General features: G+C 53.6%; 3 protein-coding genes across 6 annotated transcripts; 1 reads left to right on the top strand and 2 right to left on the bottom strand.

Annotated features, from left to right (window-relative positions):
• The first annotated feature begins 6 nt into the window (after window positions 1–6).
• SNF8 (SNF8 subunit of ESCRT-II) lies at window positions 7–3,294 on the top strand. 2 transcript variants are annotated; one of them, XM_071728296.1, is made up of 8 exons: window positions 7–96; window positions 540–590; window positions 707–845; window positions 1,204–1,308; window positions 1,637–1,709; window positions 2,311–2,452; window positions 2,621–2,695; window positions 3,074–3,294. In XM_071728296.1, exons 1-8 carry the CDS (start codon window positions 43–45, stop codon window positions 3,209–3,211), a joined length of 777 nt encoding a protein of 258 aa, XP_071584397.1. In that variant the 5' UTR covers window positions 7–42; the 3' UTR covers window positions 3,212–3,294. The 2 variants fall into 2 exon arrangements, with proteins under 2 accessions (XP_071584397.1, XP_071584398.1); XM_071728297.1 differs by lacking the exons at window positions 7–96; window positions 540–590; window positions 707–845 and adding an exon at window positions 893–913.
• Window positions 3,295–3,555: 261 nt separating this feature from the next.
• On the bottom strand, window positions 3,556–14,260 carry UBE2Z (ubiquitin conjugating enzyme E2 Z). Its single transcript, XM_071728295.1, has 7 exons — window positions 13,824–14,260; window positions 12,235–12,307; window positions 10,426–10,613; window positions 8,475–8,586; window positions 7,770–7,882; window positions 7,183–7,273; window positions 3,556–6,168 (listed from the first exon to the last, which is right to left on the bottom strand). Exons 1-7 carry the CDS (start codon window positions 14,144–14,146, stop codon window positions 5,998–6,000), a joined length of 1,071 nt encoding a protein of 356 aa, XP_071584396.1. The 5' UTR covers window positions 14,147–14,260; the 3' UTR covers window positions 3,556–5,997.
• A 1,577-nt stretch (window positions 14,261–15,837) lies between these two features.
• Window positions 15,838–18,634, bottom strand: ATP5MC1 (ATP synthase membrane subunit c locus 1). 3 transcript variants are annotated; one of them, XM_071728240.1, is made up of 5 exons: window positions 18,102–18,634; window positions 17,488–17,536; window positions 16,877–16,954; window positions 16,494–16,669; window positions 15,838–16,062 (listed from the first exon to the last, which is right to left on the bottom strand). In XM_071728240.1, the coding sequence occupies exons 1-5, from the start codon at window positions 18,272–18,274 to the stop codon at window positions 15,948–15,950; spliced, it is 591 nt and encodes a 196-aa protein (XP_071584341.1). In that variant the 5' UTR covers window positions 18,275–18,634; the 3' UTR covers window positions 15,838–15,947. The 3 variants fall into 3 exon arrangements, with proteins under 3 accessions (XP_071584341.1, XP_071584343.1, XP_071584342.1); XM_071728242.1 differs by having other exon boundaries at window positions 18,038–18,191; XM_071728241.1 differs by lacking the exon at window positions 15,838–16,062 and having other exon boundaries at window positions 16,490–16,669; window positions 18,102–18,289.
• Window positions 18,635–19,354: the final 720 nt, after the last annotated feature.

Raw genomic sequence — 19,354 nt, 5'->3', positions numbered from 1 at the left:
GTCGCGGGGAGATGACGTCAGGAGGAGCGCGGCGGGGCCGGGATGCACCGGCGGGGGGTGGGCGCGGGCGCCATCGCCAAGAAGAAGCTGGCGGAGGTGATCGGGGGAGACCCCGCCGGGGGTGAGGGGGAGAGGGGCGGCCGGGAGGGGCTGGGGGGGTGTCAGCCCCCGGGGGCGGCGGGACCGGCCTGTGGGGGGGTGTCAGCCCCGTGGGAATGGGACCCGGACCCCCCCTCCCTGTGTAAAGGACCCTGTGGCCCCGGGGAAGGTTCTGTCCCTGGGAGGAGGGGGTACCGGGTACCCCCGATGTCGGATGGGGAGCAGCCCGGGGTCCGTCCCGGGCACAGCGTGGGGCCCCACGCCCCTTCTCACCCTGCCCATCGCCACCCTGCTCCAAACCCAGGATGGGAGCCCCGAGGTTCCCGGTGCCTCCCTGCTTGGTGCTGGTCCTGTTGCTTCAGCCCCTTGAGGAGCCTCCTCCAGGGTCGGTTTCTGCTCCCTCTACCATCTCTCCACCCTCCCCCTTTTTCCTCCTGCAGGCCAAGTACAAGGAGCGAGGGACGGTTCTGGCTGAAGATCAGTTGGCCCAGGTGGGAGCTTCTCAGGTCCCCCCCTGCCCCAGCAGCAGGAAGAACCATGGGTGTCAACCCAGCTGCATTAAACATGAAAACAAACAAGAAAAAGCTTCTCTGCAATTCCCTTGTAGATGTCCAAGCAGCTGGACATGTTTAAGACCAACCTAGAAGAGTTTGCCAGCAAACACAAGCAAGAGATCCGTAAAAACCCTGAGTTCCGGGTCCAGTTCCAGGACATGTGTGCCACGATTGGTGTGGATCCTCTGGCATGTGAGGAGCAGGCCCAGGGGTGAAGGGCTGAGGGTCCCTCTCCCTGTTCTCATCCTGTAAAGAACTCGGTGAAGCTGGAGTTCGCTGGAGGATAACAGATGGGGTTTGATTTTTGGGGTTTGATTTTTTGAGTTTGATTCCTGGGGTTTGTTTCGTGGTGGGGTTTGGTAGTGGGTGTGGTGGACCTTTGGGTGTTATTTCATGAAAGGGTGGGAGAAAATGGGTGGGGATGAGCAAAATGGAGCCTGACAGAGCTGAGGGTCCTCACAAAGCTTTGTGAGCAGCCTACTTGACACCAGGAGTTGTTTCAGAGTGATATTTTTGCTGAGTGTTTTTCCCCCCCTTTCTCACTTCACAGCTGGGAAAGGATTCTGGTCAGAGATGTTGGGAGTTGGAGATTTTTACTATGAACTGGGTGTGCAGATCATTGAAGTTTGCCTGGCTCTGAAACACAGGAATGGAGGTGAGGATCCCACCAGCTCTAGGAGTTACAACAAGGGGGAGTTTTCCTTTTCCCAGTGGGAAATAAGTCAAGGTCTTGTTGTAGTGTTCTTTGCTACATTTCCCAAATTACTCAGACAGCAGTTTTGTCTTCATTGTGCCCCAAAAGCTTTGTTTTGTTTCTACAAGTGATGAAGATGGGTGACCATCACCCATCACCCATCTTCATCGATTTCCAAATGGAAGGTGGGGATGAGCCAGTGGCAAATGCACAAAGGACTTGGTTGCTCTTGATGGAGTTTTCTTTGCTGTGCAGTGATGTTTTCCTGTACCCTCTTGTTGCCTCCTAGGTCTGATAACACTGGAAGAACTTCATCAGCAAGTGCTGAAGGGAAGGGGAAAGTTTGCTCAGGATGTCAGCCAGTGAGTGTCCAGGGATCCCAAAAAAAACCAAAAGGGAATGAAGCAGCAGTCAGGGAAGAAAAGAGGGTGATTGAAGTGCTGCTGTTAATTGGACTCCAAATTTAAATGCTGGAGCCACTTACCCACCATTCATGACTCCATTTCAGAAAGCAGCAGCTTGCTTTCCCTGAGAAATAAATCCCTGTTGCCTTGATCTGGAGGCCATTAATCCCCCACAGATCCAGGTCTCCCACTGCCAGTCTGCTGGAGCTGCTCTGGTCTGAGCTGGCAGGAGGGGCAGCTCCAGGTCACTGCAGGAGCTGAGCACAGGACACAACTCACCCTGATCACTAATTGGGGCTGAATTTGAAAGTTTAGCACTTGCAGCTCAGGTGTCTCTAATCCAAGCTAATCCAAGCCTGTCCTTCCAAAGGGGTGTAGTGCAAACTAATTTGTTAATTGCTTTCTAAAAAACAGTTTCAGCTGTTGATTACCTGAAGCTGCAGCAAGCTCCAAGGAGCTCTCACTGCTCAGAGCTTCTGCTCCTCAGGTACAGCACACAGTGTGCAGCTTGAGAGGGGCTCTTCCTTCCAAGCCTTGCATTGACCCTCTGACTCCTCAGGGATGATCTCCTCCGTGCAATCAAGAAACTGAAGGTCTTGGGGAATGGCTTTGGGATCATCCCTGTTGGTGGAACATACCTGATCCAGTCGGTACCAGCTGAACTCAACATGGATCACACTGTTGTCTTGCAGCTGGCAGAGGTACTGAGCCAGGAGAATTTTCAGATAAAACCACGTTGAAATAAACTGATGCTTCCATGCCAGGGACCTGTGATGACACCAGGCCTGCAGGCAAAATTCTCCACACTTCTAAACTCTGGATTCAAGCCCTGACTGTAAGCACACTGTAATTTTTTCCTCTCCTTTCAGAAAAAGGGCTATGTAACAGTCAGTGAGATCAAGTCCAGCCTGAAGTGGGAGACAGAACGTGCAAAGCAAGTGCTGGTAGGTGTGAAGGTCTCTTGTGCACAGTGGAGTGCAGTGTGACTGCTGCAGCAAACAGTTCACAAGGGGTGCCCAGGGGATCCTACCCTGGCTGCTGGACCAAAGGCCCCACGTAAACACAGGCTGAGGAAAGCAGCATCTCAGAAGCTGTAAATAATTCTGTGGCTTCACTGATCTCCCTTTTAACTTGAACCTTATTAGCTCAGGTCCTCCACGACTGGATGTCCCAACTATATTTCTCCCAGCTGAGTAAAAATTGTAGCCCCAGTTCTACACCCTCCCTAACCCTAGTGTAAATGTGGGGACAGGCCTCTCCTGCAAGTGGTTTCTCAGCCATTTAGTTCAGTTTCACTCACAGTTTCCCCTCTCTTTGTGCAGGAACACTTGCTGAAGGAAGGGATGGCCTGGCTGGACACACAGGCAGTGGGAGAACCTCAGTACTGGCTGCCTGCTCTCTTCACAGAGCTCTACTCTCAGGAAATCACTCCAGAGGAAGCCAAGGAGGCAATACCTTGACTGCTACATGTTCTGTGCCTGTAGAGAAGCCTTCTTGTGAGGTTATTTGCATATCCCCTGAAATAAAAGTTTTATAAGAAGTGTCTAGCTTGGAAAGTTTACTAGGACTAAATAATGCTTATCTCTGAATTTTCTCCTCTGTTGTGGGTGGAAATGCCACTCACCAGTACAGACAGCTAATGACCTGCTCACAACAAGAGGAAAATGACCTTGCAGCTGCAGCCTGGGAGGGTGCAAATGGGACTGTAAAGAATGCCAGAGCCAGCAGTGCCTCTAAAAACTGCCCTTGTCATCCTCTCTGCCTTGTGAATGAGTTGTTCCACTAAGGAGGACCACAGGCTAGGTTCTGCCAAAACAAACTTTATTGCACAAAAAAAAAAAAAAAAAATCTTATGTACAATAGTATATAAACAAGGTATCTTAAGAGTGACTCTTGTGCATATATTTTTTTCAACTCAATTAGGTCTAAAAATCTGTTGCTAAAACATCTCTGCCTAGAGCAGTCAGTTGAGGATTGTCACTTTGAAATGGCAACATTCAGAAATGGTAGGACAGACAAGATTAGAGCTAGAAAACTAACACCTCTCTTACAGCCACATGCTAGTTATGTGAGTAGTGTCCACAATAAGGCATTTTCTTGTTTTCCTTGTTACTGGTGGATGGGAAATGCCACATGCATCACAAACAGATTTCAGAACCAGCTCTGCCTTGGGGAAGGGGCAGAGACACAGCTCTACCCACGACGAAGGGTGAAAAAAACCAATGTGACATTTACAGTGGGATTGAAGAGGCAGTAAAGTAGCTCATGACACAGCTCATGACTCCTTGTGAGACCCCTCTGCCTCCCCAGACCTCCCCTTCAAGGTGAACACCCTTTGCTTTCCTCTCATCTGGGGTGTGTGAGTGTTTTGAGTGAGTCCTGTGTAAATTCAGCTTCCCCTCCAGGGAAAATGGGGTTTAAGCCTAAATCAAGCCAATGACAGACCAGGGGAGTCTGCTTGCTAAAGGGAAAACTTAAAACATAAAAAAAAAAAAGGTTCCCAATTTGTTCAATGGCACCTGAACAATTCAGAAATGTTTTCACCTCTCAGAGCTGCTGAAGCAGTGGTTGTGCAGCCTTCCAAGTTCCACAAGAGTAGAGACTGAAAATAATCCATGAGGCACAGGGCACTGCCTGTCTGAGCAGGGCATGGCAGGGGGGTTCTGGCCCCTCTCTCCTGAGCTTGTTTTAGAGCAAGGATGACTGCTGGAAGTTCTCCCACCACCACCAGGAGTCTGAAACAGGGCTGAGCTGCTGGGAAAGGTGTTGAAGGAAACGAGGGCCAATGTGCAACTTTGTGCTTAGCTTTAAATAATAAGAATTAAAAAAAGAAGATTAAACTCTTTATCCACAAAACGTTATACTGCTCCAAGCAACCCTCACCAAGGCTCATTCTCCTGGAGAAACTGTGTCTGTCTCTGACATCCACCTGCAGCCAGCAGACCCCTCTCCCAAGAGGCTGACCTTCACCAAGAGTGAAAGCTGCTGCTTCAAACCTCCAAAGCATTCAAGTGTTAAACTTTAGGCCCCAAGTTTTAGTAGGAATTTATCAGTAACAAGGTGTCCACTTCTGAAGAACTCCACCCAGAACCAGCAGCTTCCTCAACTAGAATTGCCCCTTAATTTAGTGCTCCAGCCTGAGGAAATGGGGTAGCAGTGGGGAGTGGGGTGGCCGGAAGAGGAAGGGAGGGAAAAAAGAGGCTACACTGAGTGGTGAGGTGGAAAGCCAAGAGTGCTGCAGTTCAGGAAACAAAACAGCTCCGTTCAGAGCACCCAAAAGAAAGTATTTCTAGAATGTGAAGTTCAAATCAACACCTTAAAAAAGTAATACACAAACTAGACTTAAATTTTCTCACCCTCCCTTCCCCAAAAGGCCAGGAGGAACAGGCCTGCACTCCACAAATGCATTCCTGCAAGTTTCCACTTTTCCTCTGCCCCTTACTTTGTGCCTGAAGTCTCAGTGGGACAAAGTGAGCCAGAGCTTGAGTAAAGCTTTGAATAAAGGAGACCAGATTCCACCACTGCTCTTTTCTCTTTGGTCTGCCTAGAACAGCATCTAGAAGAAAGACACCAGGTAGATGGGCTCCAGAGAGCAGACAGACTCCAGCTCTCCCATCACACACAAAAAGGTTTTGCCCAGCCACAGGCTCTGTGAGCTGTCATCCTGCTGGCAGTTCATTTTATTTTTTTTTTTTTCAGGACAACAATTCCCTGGATTCAAAGTGCTCCCCACAGCTACAGCTCCATGCTCAGCACAGCCCCAGGGAAGGGCTGACTGTCTAGGAACAGAAAAGCTGTAAAGAGGATTCGCTGTCTAGATCTCATTTTTTAATCAACTGGAGAAAAAGGGAAGAAAAAAAAAAACAAAACAAAAAATAAAACCAAAACAACCAGTGTAGGTGTTTCAAAAAAAAAAAAAAAAAAAAAAAAAAAAAAAAAAAAAAACAAAAAAAAAAAACAAACAAAAAAAAAACAACCAAACAAACAACAAAACCTGATGCCACATGCTCCAGCTTTCTAGCATAGTAAGTACCTTTTTAAGAGTAGCCTGTCACAAGCTTGGCTTTGTCTAGCATGAAGTCTTCTCGTTCAGCATTATCCACCAGAGCAGGAGAAGGAGACAGAAGCTATCCTGGAGTTTTCTCAGCTCTGGCATTGGTTTGGTTGTTGAGTCTGTCAAGGGGTACTTTCAGATGTGAAGACAGAAACATCCCCATGGCTTGGCCTCTCCACTGGTAACGCAGCACTAAGCTTTAGAGCAACCTTGAGTGTCTGTCTCTGTCTCAGAGGAGCTGCTCTCAGAGTCTATTTCTGTGTTCTCCTGCTGGTGTTTCTCTTGCACCTTCTGCCGGATTCCTTGCAAACGCACTAATAGGGACTGATAGTCAAAGTGGCCTCGTTTTTCACCAAAAGGATCCTAGAAGAAAAGCACAGATCAGGCTGTTAGCAAACACCATTATCCTCCTGGCAGAAAAACAGAAAAAAAACCCAAAAACCCCCCAAAAAACCCACATAGTAATTGGGTAAGATGGTGTTGGAGTTTATGTTGTCCTACCTGATGGGAATCTTTGCTGCAAGCCAGATATAAAGAGCTGGCCCCAGAGATAAAGACCCAGTGGACCACATGTGACAATGTCACCAAAGCTCACTACACAGCCTTCAGTTCAGTATTCTGCAGACCCTGACCTTACTTAAGGGAATTTCTCACTGCAAACATCAACTCTCCTGCTTTGGGAATGCTTTTCATTCCTGAATCACCCAGCCAGCCAAGGCACCGACAAGAAAAGAAGGCTCAGAGACACAGGATCAATAAATCAACCTCCTCCATCTTTTTCTTAGCAGTGGAATTTCTCAATGAATCAGACAAGAGGTTGCTGATGAGGCAGGAAGACACATCTGTTCATATGCAAATAGTTTGGTAACCTATTCTTTAAAGTGTACTTTCCTGCAGAAACAAACCCTTGTGTTCAACCTGTCTAGCTGTGTCTGCCAAATTGTCACTTGCCCCACCCCTTCCCTCCTCCTCCTCCAGTAACTTTTGACTCAGTCAGCCACTTGCAATCTCCTGTGACAGAGAAAAGTTGCTATCTGCTGGATAAGCAAAGGAACCTCAGAAAAAGAGAAACTCCAGCAATGACCCAATAGGAAAATACTGCAATGGAGTTCAGCTGCCCTCAGCAGTGGGTAAGGGGCTTGTGCCTTCCCTGCTCAACACAAAATCCACTCAAAAGCAAACTGGAGAGGTTCCACTGCTGAAGGGAGTACCTGCTTGCCTGGTCCAGCACTCTGAGAAGTTAAAACAGCCTTGAAAACGTAGAAAAGCTCCAGATCCACCCCATGAACCTCTGTGTGCTGCACTTTGTTGTTTGTCACCAGCCACACACCCTTATCCAGGGAAGTGTTATCAACAGGAATATGGTCTGCAACCCACCTGCATTGTCTGTCCTTGGAGATAGAGCCTCTCTTTACACACCCCTTCATAGAAGTCATAGTATTCCATGAAGGATTTCTCCATAACACCCCTGAGGGCAAGGAGAGAGAAAACAGTAAGCATGAAATTAATGTGACCCCAGTGCCAGCAGCCAGGGGCACTCCACCCCACTGAGCTCCAGTTCATGTCATCAGTGAGGACCCTGCCCCACACAGCCAAGGGGGCAGAGCGAGGCAGGACCCAGAACAAAACCACCACATCCCTGCAGCTGGAGACTCACACATGTGTCCACAACGGCTGGGGCATCCCCCCTCCCCTCTGAGGTTATTTTTTTTCCCCACAAAACAAGGGACAATTCTTCTCCAACACAAGGGTGCACACTAACACAGCCCTTGTCCAACCAACCCACAGCTCCCGAGCACCACGCAGATGCAGTCACCCACTGCAGGGGAAACAAACCCACCCAGGGAGAGCTAGAGACTTGCTCTTCCCTGAAGCAGCTCTCAGGATTTCAAGAAGGGCAGCCAGAGAGGTTTATTCTGCTTCCTCACACCCACTTATCCTCCCCCCATGCCTCCTTTCCATACCGTAATGGCTCAGGACAGGGACACTTTCCTTCCAGCATGTCACACACTGCCACACGGATGGTCTCATGCCGAATGCACTCGTTATAGTTCTTGCTGTCCCCAGGGTGCCTCTCCTGGAAATAGAATTTGGGCCAGTGAGTCCACATGACTGCAATGGTTCCTGGTCTCTCCCTCCTGTGCCTGATGAATCTCTCACTGGCGCACAAACCCACAGCTGCTTTGTTCTGTGTATGCTGAGCTAATTTGTACTGCAAATGAAAAGCTGGCAAGATTTTCCATCCCTCCAGAGCCTCAGATTCAGGCAGCTGTGGAGACTGGTCAACTGGTAAAGCTAGCAGAGAAACCTGCCTCTCTCTGATCTGCTGGAAAACCATGAAAACCTGGAGCAGTTTGGTTCCTGTGTGACAACACGTCCCAAGGAAACCAAGGCAGGAGTCATGCAGCAGAGAAATGAAGAGCTGCCCCACCTCCCCAGCAGCTTCTCCAGTGCCTCCTGCTCTTCTGTGACCTTACCTGGGGCTCAGAGCTCCCTTGTAACTCCCGGTCAAGCTCTGACAAAGAGGCAGAGAGGGCTGGAAAGGAGCTAAGCCACATAACCCACTTTTGTCACCCTTTCCAGAAGGGGATTTGCCACCAGGAGCAAGGTGTAAAAAAGAAGAGACAAATATCTGCAGCCCCAGAGATGATCCAACCTCACACTCTCACCTGCTCAAAGCCTGGCTCGTTGTGGTAAGGGTTCTCAGTCATAAGAGACTGGATGGAGATGAGGACTGAAGAGATGCTCTGTGCTGGGCTCCATGCAGGCCCGGTCCAGGTACTGATGTATTAAAACAGAAAAGCAGCAATTAAACAAAGCAGGACTGGCCCAATCAGCACCATCCCTCCACTGGGAAACCACAGCCAGGAAAAGGAACAGCTGCTACAGAAAGCTCTGGGCACTAAGCAAGTTTTCAAGGTCAGAGTAAATCATTCTGTCAACCAAAAAAGCATTTGAACTTGAGCAAGATAAGAGGGGCTGGTAAACTTCACTCCACACACAGGGCATCATGTGTGAGCTGAGAAAAAGTAACATTTCTGAGCACTTTCCAGGGCACTTCATGGCTATCATCCTGCACAGCAGCCTGGGGCAACACGAGCTACACCAGCACTACCCTCAGTGAAACCCAACAGCTTTTAAGAACTGAAATCTGATTTTCAAGGCTCAGACAAGGCTGTAACTCCCCCAGCCTACACAGCAGACACTCAGCACAAGGACTGCTGCCAAAAACCCCCATAAATGCTCTGCTCTAGGAGTCAGCTGCCTGTTTCAGCCACACAGGGCAGCAAAAAAACCTTTGCACAGAAAAAGCACCAGCAGAAAAAGCTGTTCTGCTGCTTGCCCTTAATATCCCAGCTCCAGATACACCCCTGTCTCCCAAGGATGTGCTGACCCACATATGCTCCTCCTAAATCCTTTTACTGGCAGCTCCCTCTGTGCTTCCTATCTCAGCTCAAGCTGAAGCTCTCTGGTTGCTCTTCAATATTTCAGCTTCCATGCCAGGGCCACAACTGCAAGAGCAAGGAGGCAGCTTGTAGAGGAGGTGCTGGGTGTTCAGACCCTCAAGATATGGACATGCCCAACACATCTCAGTGCTTTGCAGGTGTCTGCACCACGTGACTGGATGAGGAAGCATCCTGAGGGTGCTGTGTCCCAGCACAATGTCTCTTTACCAGCCCTGGGCCAGCATCTGGCAGCACCACATGTACAGCACTGCTGAAATCACCCCAGCCAAGGTGCCTGTAACCACATTAGGGCTCAGATTCTTGCTGGTTGATCAAATCCCTACAGCAGTCCAAGCCCCTTCATCACCCAGCTGCCCTCACCACCTCCCTGCAGCAGAAGGAACCCACTAACAGCCCAGTCCAGAGTCTCAGCAAAAACCTTTCTTGACTGGCAACTGTCACAGCTGGGGGTGGGAATATCCCACCAGGGTTCTTCAGGCAGAGCCATTCAATCAACCAGGACTTTTCCTATGTTTTAAATGAAAAAATCAAGCTGGTGAATAACAAGCATTTGCAGCACTAGTGCCTGTTTGAACAGGCAGGATGGGAGCAAGGCTTGTAAATCATTACACCCACCACTCAGCCCCATGTATTATGTGGAGGTGGAAGTCCAGAGCAGTCAAATGGCTCTCAAGGAAGTCCTTAGCGGCTTTTAATTTTATTTATTTCTTTTTGAAGCCACAGGGAGAGAGGAAATTAAAACCACAAAACCCTACACCCAAAGAACATCAGGGACTGGGCTGCAAAGTGCAGAAGCAGAAGGAACAGAAGTGCTCAGGCTGAGGCTTTGCAAGGGGAAGCAGGAGAAAAGCATCAGTGGCCACTGAACTTCCCCTGCTTGGTACTCAGGGGCTTTTAAGACTCTTATTAGTAAAGGAATTAATGCTGCTTTAAGGTTCTGGTTCTGTACAACTTCTCATAAGCATCACGGTGCATCTGGGGCAAAGTCAGGGCTCTGGTTCTGAACAGGACCTCAGAGAAGCGTCAAGGTGCAGCCAAGCAGGTGGCTGGGGCAAGCTCAGGGCAGAAGGCACTGAGAAGGACACGTAAGGCAGCACCCAGCCTGCAGCCACCTCCTGATCCCTCCCCCCAACCAGCCCAAACCTCCTCTTACCCCAGAATACTCAGGCAGACTTTCCCATTGCGGTAGAAGTTGGGGTTAAACCTCACTGTGTTATTTCCCGTTGTCATCAGTTTGACCCTTGGTGGGTGGATGGGATAATCTGGAGGACAGCGAAACAGGAACAAGAAGAAACCCCCTTCATAAGGCGTGTCAAAGGGGCCTGTGATCAATGCATGAATCTGGAAAACAAAAGCCCCGTCTTGCGCTCCACTTCGAGAACTCGGGCAGCACCCTCAGCACCTGCAGGCTCAGCACCAGCACTCAGCACCTGCAGGCTCCCCCAGCACACCCCAGCCCAGCCCACCCCAGCCCCCCTCCTCAGCAGGAGCTGCTGCACGGATCCCTCCCCCCCTCTGCCACACTCCAGGGGTAAATGGAGGTTTCCCAAAGCAAGGTTTGGGCTGGAGGGTCACCCATGGCTGCCTCCCATCCAGCCCTCTGCAGTCCAAACCAGACTGAAGCCCAGCTCAGCTGGTAAGCTCTGCTTAATAATAAAATAAAATAAAATAAATAAAATAAAATACTATATTTCAAATATGAAAAAAGCATATTTCACTTTACAAACTTCAAAAATAATCAGAATTTTGACTCAAACCAGAGCATTCCTCTTGTTCTACAGTCCTGTGATGATTTGGTTTTAATAAAACAAATTGCTCTGCTTCCTCTGACAGGGTCCAAAACAAAAACCCTGTTCTCTCCAAGCTAATTACCTTCCAAAATCCCAACCTGGACACCAGGAAATCTACACCCTTGGAACTATTAAGGAAGCTTCCTTCCCAAGTGATCCCAGCCTCTCCCTCCAGGAGCCTATGACCTCCCCAGGATTCCAGGGGAAAGCCCCAGGGCTGATGTTTTGTTTCCTTTCAAGGTCATTTTGGCACTTTCAGTTTACAGAGGCTGAGGGAAGGCAGCAAAATACCCCAGGTGGGGGTTGGCTGCAGAGACCTTCCCTTTGTGCCACCTCCCAAAACTCCAGGGACCCCAAGGAAGGAGTCCAAGTGGGAGGTGGGAAATTGAGGTTGGTCAGGGGGGCAGGAGAAGTGTGCAGCACAGAAAAAAAACCCAAATGAAGCAGCCCCCACACACAAGTAGGGTGCCACTGGCTGCTGCTGCCCTTTCTCCACACTGGATCGAGGAGTGTTTGAGCAACCTTTGCCTCCTGGCTCCCTGCATTCCCTCAGACATAATGGGAAATTCCCAGTCCTGGAAAAAGCCCCAAGAAGCAGGAGGGGAAGAAGTGGAGCAGGAGAGGCCCCCCAGCCATGGCTGTGTCCCTCCTAATGTGGTGGGAGGGTGGGTGCCACCTGAAGGAAACCCCAGGACCTGGGAGAACCCTGTGAACAGCTCCACAGAGGGACAGGGCCCACATCTCCCAAAAATCAAACATCTCCAGCTTCCAGAGGAGGGTTACAAAGCCTCCAGCAGTGTTCATGGACACTACTCATTTCCAGGTCTTGCCTGAGCTGCCCTACTGATTTATTTTCAAGCACTGGAAGGATGAAACCAGCTCCCTGAGGACCCCAATGGGCCACAGAGCCACTAAAGCAGAGCCAGCTTTATCTGTGGGAGCTCCTCAGATCCCTCTGATGGTATTTCTCTACAGGAGCCACTTTCCTCCAGCACCTCCTTCCATTTCCTGTGCAGCCCTTTTCCATCTCAGCAAGACTGGAGCCTCATGATGCTCTTACAAGACTCCCCCTGACCCCTCCCCAAAGATCCATTTGGGCAAAGCCTGCCAGAGCCATCAACAGCAACGTGCAGAGAAGCAGAGAGCTGAACCAGCTCCAAATCTCCTCTTACCTTGGTCATGTCGTGGGGATCAGGCACAACAAACATTCCCGGGGGGGGTTCCTTGTAAATGGACATGATATCCCTGGACAAAGGAAAGAGGAATTAGCCAACACCTCCCTCATCAGCCCCTGAGCAACAAGGACAGACTTCTGAGATGGCAACTTGCAGCCAGACATTCTTCTGTTGCCTCTGCTTGATTTCTGGATGTTTGGGTTTTGTTGGTTTTTTTTGTTTCCAACTTATCCCCCCCAAAAAATAGCTGAGGCATTTCAAGAGCACAATCAGCACCCTGGGAGGCACCAGACCAAGCACACCTTGCCAGCTTGGCTTTCACCACAGATCATGGTGGTGCTGGAAAACTTACTCCCCCCACACGCAGACATTTCAGAGCCCTCTTAGGTGAAGTTTGTTGTTTCAAGGCTGATTTTCCCTCCCTGGGTTTCCCCTCTTCACACTGGGTCATGTGTTTTCCCCAAACATCTGGGTTTAACCAGTGGGTTCAGGAGGATGCACACACACACGACTCAGTTCACTGAGAAGGAGCACATCACCCACAGCTCAGAGATAAATCCAACAATTACCCTTTATCTCCACAAAAAAATAAAACCTCCCTCCCCTCACCAGAGCTGCACTGAGCTCCAGGACAAACTCCCATTCCCCTGTTCTATTTGGGAAAAAAACAGAGCCAGTGCTTTTTTGGAGGAATGGGACTGGAAAAATGCCCAAATCTCTGTTGCCATCATGGGAAGATATCCTGCAAGGTCTGGAACAAGGATGACCAAGGGCCTGGCAGGCAGGGAGACCTGCACCCAGGGGAGGGAGCAGAGGGTGTTGAAAGAGAGCCTAGAAAGTGTTTCTAACCATAAAAAGAATTTCTAACCATAAAAAGAGTTTCTAACCATAAAAAGAACACACTGCTCATGGGCTCAAAGGCCATGGCCACACTGGGCAGAGCCAGAAGATCCCTGAAGGGTTCCCAGAAGCCAAAGGGTGAGAAGCAGCAGCAGAAGGAAGGCAAATCATCATAAAGATTTTAATGGGAACGTTGTTGATGGAGAAATTGTCTGTCCTCCCCATCGAACAGGGCTTCAGAGGAGCAGCCAGGCAGGGCAGGAGCAGCACGATGAGCCAAAAGCTCTGCTGCCAGGGGGCCAGGGGAGAGCAGATGGAGAAAGAGCCCCAGATGGTGGGATGGGGGCCGGGGATCCGGGTCTGGGGCTCCATCCTCACTCAAGCACCTGGGCGAGTGAGAGCCCAGACAGAGGGGAGGGACACACAGGGTCTGCGCTCAGGAAAGCCCCGGGGAAGAGGGGGGACAGGGGCTGTCCCCAGGCCGGCAGCCACCTCTCCCGGACCCTTGGGAAGGCGCAGGGATCGGTTACAGCCCCGCGGGGACCGGGGACGAGCTCAGAGTCTCTGCCGCCTTCCGAACCTCGGCTCGGTACCCGGTTCCACCCCCCCACAGCCCGGGGCTCCCACTGCCGTTAAGGCCCGGGGGGCCCCGCGGGGCCGGAAGAAGCGGAGTCACCTCCCAGGCTGGTACCGGGCCCGGCTCCCGGTGCTGCCGCGGAGGCTCCGGGCCCGGTTGGTTCTCTCACCGTTTGATCCGTAGGAGGCAGGCCGGGCTGGGCCGCTCGCTGTCCCAGTCCCCGCTGACCGTAGGATCCCAAAAGGCGGAGTGCGTGAGGAGCGCGGCCCCCGCCGCCGCCGCCGCCGCCGCGATGGGGGCTCCGCCGCTTCCCGGGGCGACGCCGCTTCCCGGTGTCGCAGCGCCGAAACCCGCCGCCGCCCACAGCTCAGCCGGGATGAAAACTCCGGGGCTTCCAGCACCACCCCCCGGGCCGGCCGAGGTGCCCCCGCTGCCCGTCGCCGCCAGCACCGCGGCCGGGGCCGCCTCCTCGGCCGCCGGACTCTCCGCCATTCCGGGCCTTGGGGAACGCCGCTTCCGGGACTCCGCACCAGCGAGTCCGCCGGCCAGAGCGGCCCCCGCCGGGCACCTCCTCCACCACCGAGCGCCGGCTAGAGCGCCGCCTCCGTCCCTCCCACTTTCGTCGTAAACTGCCCCCCCCCGTCACCATAGAGTTTTCCCGTGGAGGACAGAGCGTCCCTACCAACCACCCTACCAAGCCTCTCCCTATGCGGGTTAGAGTGTAGCTCTACGGAGTAGCGCGCCCCCTGCTGCTGGAGGAGGCAGAAAGGACAATTCGGTTTTTTTGGGGTTTTTTTTGGTTTTTTTTTTGGGTGGAAAAAGCTGCAGTCTCGGAAGCGGGTGCAGCTCCGGCGCCTCAGCCGGGGTACGGCAAATGCCTCAGGCTGCGCCCAAAGCCCCGCGCAGAACCTGGAGTCCTCCAGCCCCAGGGGATGAGGGAGGGAAAGGTCCGAGGGGGGGGGGGGGGTAGAGGTGGTCCCGGTCCGGTCCGGTCCGGTCCGGGGCGTTCCGAAGCTCCACTTGTTGCCTACAGGGCCCATCCCTCACCTCCACACCACCGCCCAGTGACACTTTGGGGTGAGCCCAAAGCAGGGGGATTCAGCCCCAGAAGCACCGGGGGGGTCACTCATCCCCCACGTGGCTGTGGAAGGAGGAATAAAGGAAAAATAAAGGGGATAAAGGAGGGATGAAGGTGACTGCCTCGGCTGCCTCAGGGTGTTGTTTTCCCGAGTCTTCTCCCTGCCAGCTCCAGCAACTCCCTGAGGAGATTCCTGCTCACTGCCACAGGTTTGTCCCCAGGAGCCAGATGTGGGATTTCCCCTCTCGTTCAGCCAGAAACTCTTCCTTAAGTTCTTCTTTCTCCAAGAAGTCCTCAGGGCAGGGGGTTTTTAGGAGTCCCCTCAGCCCCCTTCCTCTCCCAGAGGAAGCTGCAGCAGCTCCTGCTCAGTGTTCCTGTCCCCAGAGGTCCCAACCCCACTCCCGAGGCTTCCAGAGCAGCTGCAGTACTGGAACTCCCTGGAGCAGCTCAGCTGAGCCCCCTCAGCACCCACCTGCTCCCCAGCTTTTACCTCCAGGTCTGAGACCTGGGTGAGATTTTGGAAATGCTTCTCCCAAGTGCACTCCCAACTTCTGACCCCGCTGCAGCATTGAGTGTTGATGGGGGCAAAAAAAAAAAAAAGAAATCTAAAACTCAGCTGAGATCCCTTTGTGTCAAGTGATGCTTCCAGGAGGGAGGTGAAGAGCTTGACCTTGAAGGCAGCTCTGCCTGGTGAAAGAAAATTCAGCCCTGTCCTTGTGCTCCCTGGTCCCTGCAAACACTGCTGCCCCTCCTGGAGGGACAGAGCCTCACTCACCTCGTCTGCTGGGTGGAAGGGACCCTAAATCCCCCCCAGTGCCCCCCCTGCCATGGGCAGGGACCCCTCCCCCAGCCCAGGGGGCTCCAAGCCCCATCCAACCTTGGACACTGCCAGGGATGGGGCAGCCACAGCTTCTGGGGGCACCCAGGGGCTCAGCACCCTCACCCCAAAGGATTTCTCCCTGTTGTCCAACCTCAGTCTCCCCTCTGCCAGGTTAAACCCCTCACCCCTCATCACTAGAGTGAAAAATTCTTTCCCAGCTTTCTTGTAGTTTCTCCCAGCAAAGTCCCACCAACGGAGCAGAACAGAGAGGAAAAAAGCCACCAGTTTATTTAGAGAAATCTTTTCTTTAATTGTCAGTCTGGAAGTCTCTGATGGAAGCAGACTCGACCCGCAGAGCACAGAGGGATGGAAGCCCCAGGCAGGAGCAGGAGGTGTCACATAGCAAAGAGGATGAGGAATGCCACCATCAGGCAGAAGAGCCCCATGGCCTCGGAGAGGGCAAAGCCCAGGATGGCGTAGGAGAAGAGCTGCTGCTTGAGAGATGGATTCCTGTGGGGTACAGGGTGGGAGGGGAGGAAAGAGCCACAGTGAGAACAAAAAAATGCAGAGAAAACCAGAGTCACACCATTTCAGGCACGGATTTTGGGATGCAAGGCAGTTTCCTGGCAAGCAGCCAACTGGAGGGAAAAAACCCTCAGTTTTCCTTGGTTTGCACCAAGGTTTCCTTGGTCTGAAGGCTGATTTCACCTCCCCAGTCCCCACCAAGCAGTGCTGTGCTTCTTCCAGCAAGCTCCACAGAGCAGACACCTCATTTTGAGGTCAGACTTGGGTGGATTCAAACAATTCAGCCCCTTTCTTATTTATTTTCATAGAAGAATGGATTCCCACCACCACTTTCTACCCCAAGGGGAGCTGCTCCCCAGCAGAGGAATCCAACCCAGTGCTGGGAGAAGGGAACCAATCCCCTCCCAGGTTCTTACCTGGCATAGCCAATGATCAAGCTGCCAAACACTGTCCCAATCCCTGCTCCTGACCCAGCCACCCCGACCGTGGCAGCCCCAGCACCAATGAACTTGGCGGCGGTGTCGATGTCCCGGGAGGCAGCGCTGGTCTGGAGCTCCCTGCGGGAGAGCTGAGGGGGGGGAACCCCAGCTGGCTGTGGGACACGGATCACAGAGATGCTAATGAGACACTTCAGAAAGCATAAATCTCAAGTTTAATCCAATTTCACAGCTGCTGGTTCTCTGATCAAGAGAAGGAGCAGCCAAGCTGTCACTGATCCGTGCAAATTTCCTCCCTCCCATCCCAGGAGGAACCATCCTGGATCACAGGCAGCAAGTGCAGAAACACCTCCAGCCCTCACCTGTAGAGTGGAAAGCTCAGGTCTGCTGAAAACAGACACTGACACTGGCCTGGCCAGAGCCCTGGAGCAGCACCGGAGCTGGAAGGAAACGAAGAGGAAATTAATTCCTGATCCTCAAAACTGATCAATCATTTGATGAAAAACAAACAGTCTTAAGGCTTTAAACGAGAGAAGCCTCAAAAGCAAAGGCACCCACAAATGGAGAGGCTTCTACTGCAACCACCTGGTTGAAATCCAGGAGCAACAGAACCCCTGCAGCACCAGAGGTGCCACACGGCTTGGTCCTTCCCACACCTATCGATTTCTTCCTAACTTTAAGCTTGAAAGAAAAGAGCAACTGGGGATGTCTGTGACCAGCAGTCAGCTGAGCTTTAGAGAAAGCCTGGGGCCTGCAGCTCATTTCACATCTCCCAAGATGGTGGGATCACCCCCGGTCACCAGGGGTGACCTTGTTTCCCCATCTTGTTAAATCCACAGCAAACCCAAACCCCACAGGATCCCACCCCAACTCAGGGGGTCCCAGGCAGCCTTTTGACCCAAGCACCCCCATCCTGGAGCCTCCCTCTCTTACTGAAACCCTCTGCAAAAAACCAATGGAACAGGTGACCTACCAGAGCTGGAGAGCTGAGGAGAGCGACGGGAGCCTGCATTTTGCTTAACCTACGGCAAATAAGGGAATAAACCAAAAAGAAACGAGAATTCCAGCGCCATTCCCGCCAGCCCACACCCCCCTCTCAGGGCTGCCACCCCCCACACGACCACCGCAGCCACCCCCGAGCTCTGCCTGAGGCTTCCCCCCCGCCCCACGAAGGGCTCCGTGCCCCCCCCACCTGCCCTCCCTCCGCTTGGGCCCTTCCAGGGCAGGCTCCGAGCTGCCCCTATTTCCCTCCTCTAACTCGCTCGATGCACCCGCCAAAGGCCCAATCCTCCCGGCCGAGCCCCGGGGGATGCGGGGGGACAGGACAAACGCGGCCGCTCCTCCCGCCCTCCGCCTTCCAGCGAAGGGCACGGGCTGCTCGGGCGCCGAACCCAGCGGCCCCCCGGGCCCAGCGCTGCCCCGCGGCCCCCCGGGCCTCTCCCCGCGGGCTGCGGAGGGGGAGCGGCGGGGCCGGGAGCGGGGCCCGGCGCGGGGCCGGGAGCGGGGCCGGGCGCGGGTCCCACCTGTCCCGGGTCCGCTCTGTGGTGCGGTGGCAGCGGCTGTGAGAGGAGCCCCCGCCCCGCTCACCTTGCCGTGTCCCCCCCGCGTCCTCCGCCGTGATTGGCTGCGGCCCGGCACGGCGCGAAGCATCCTGGGACAACACCCGCGCTCCTAATTGGCTGAACCCCGCCCCGCCCCGCCCACCAGCATCCGGGGCACACCAAGGGCCGGCAAGGCGGTGTCCTCAGGCGGGCTCTCATTGGTTTCCCTGCGCGCTCGCTGATTGGCTGGAGGACTGGAGGTCTTCCAGGCGCCCGTGGGGGCTGCGCCTCGCACCATAGAGGTTACCATAGAGGCGGCGCCTGCCGTTCCCCCTCGGTTTTTCTCCTCGGAGCCCCTTTTGAACAATTAAACTTCAATTAAACTTCAATTAAACTTTTCCCGGGGTTCATTAAAGTGCTCGGTTCCTCCCCATTGCCGTTGTGCTGCGGAGCTGGAGCTTAACCTCTGTGCCGCCGCGCCGGGGAGGAAGGGGCCAGGCCCGGGTTCGGGTCCCGTTACCGGCAGCGCTGGATCCCGCCCGCGGGGGGAACCTGGAGAGCTGGGCCCACCGGTACCGGGGGCGGTACCGGGGGCGGTACCGGGGGCGGTACCGGGGGATGCTCCAGCACTACCGCGCCCAGCAGCGCGGCCCGGACCGCCCAGGGGGAGGTGTTCGGGCTCCGCCTTTTCCTGGCTCTCCGCCTTTTCCTGGTTTTCCGCCTCCTCCTCGTTCTCCGGTTCCTCCTCGTACTCCCGGAGGTTTCCTCTTGGTGAGTGAGGTGGGGGCGGTGCGGATCTTCCCCCCTTCCCCCCCCCGGTTCCTGCACTTCTCCCCCCACCCCACGGGTGCCCGCGGGAGGCCAGGGAGGGAGTGGGGCGGCACTTTCACTTTCGGTTCCCGGAGACCGAGCTGGGGATGCCCGGGCCTGAGGGGAAGCACCCCGGGCCGTTCCCTGCCCTCCGCCGGGACCCTCGGTACCGGGATCTAAGGGGAACCGGAATCGGGTCCCTTCCCCCGTGGCTCGGAATGTCCCGGTGTCCACGCGCGGCTGGAGATCGGCCTCTCGGAAAGGGGAATCGCGTTTCACTTCCACCTCCGGGTGCTCTGGGCTCGGGAACGAAAAAACGGACGACGGCGACAGACGAAGGAAAGGTCCCGGAGAGAGGTGGGGTTGTGGCCACCGGAGGGAGAGCTGCTGGGTGTGGGTCTCCCGACACCCCGGGACCGCCCCGTGGTCATTCACGTTTTAACATTATTATAATTATTAATATTATTAACGCCCCCTCGGGCCGCCTCT

Source organism: Heliangelus exortis, chromosome 29 (assembly GCF_036169615.1).
Source record: "Heliangelus exortis chromosome 29, bHelExo1.hap1, whole genome shotgun sequence".
Lineage (NCBI taxonomy): Eukaryota > Metazoa > Chordata > Aves > Apodiformes > Trochilidae > Heliangelus > Heliangelus exortis.
This window is presented reverse-complemented; position numbering and strand designations above follow the sequence as displayed.

Excerpts from the sequence above, each read along its gene's own strand:
- SNF8 (XM_071728296.1), top strand. The coding sequence starts at position 43 with ATGCACCGGCGGGGGGTGGGCGCGGGCGCCATCGCCAAGAAGAAGCTG. Across the intron at positions 1,710-2,310 it reads TTTGCTCAGGATGTCAGCCA|GGATGATCTCCTCCGTGCAA; the intron begins GTGAGTGTCCAG and ends CTGACTCCTCAG. Across the intron at positions 2,696-3,073 it reads AACGTGCAAAGCAAGTGCTG|GAACACTTGCTGAAGGAAGG; the intron begins GTAGGTGTGAAG and ends CTCTTTGTGCAG.
- UBE2Z (XM_071728295.1), bottom strand. The coding sequence starts at position 14,146 with ATGGCGGAGAGTCCGGCGGCCGAGGAGGCGGCCCCGGCCGCGGTGCTG. Across the intron at positions 10,614-12,234 it reads ATCCCCACGACATGACCAAG|ATTCATGCATTGATCACAGG; the intron begins GTAAGAGGAGAT and ends TTTGTTTTCCAG. Across the intron at positions 7,883-8,474 it reads ACGAGCCAGGCTTTGAGCAG|GAGAGGCACCCTGGGGACAG; the intron begins GTGAGAGTGTGA and ends TTCTATTTCCAG.
- ATP5MC1 (XM_071728240.1), bottom strand. The coding sequence starts at position 18,274 with ATGAGAGCCCGCCTGAGGACACCGCCTTGCCGGCCCTTGGTGTGCCCC. Across the intron at positions 17,537-18,101 it reads CGCGGGGGGGACACGGCAAG|GTTAAGCAAAATGCAGGCTC; the intron begins GTGAGCGGGGCG and ends TATTTGCCGTAG. Across the intron at positions 16,670-16,876 it reads CTGAGCTTTCCACTCTACAG|CCAGCTGGGGTTCCCCCCCC; the intron begins GTGAGGGCTGGA and ends CGTGTCCCACAG.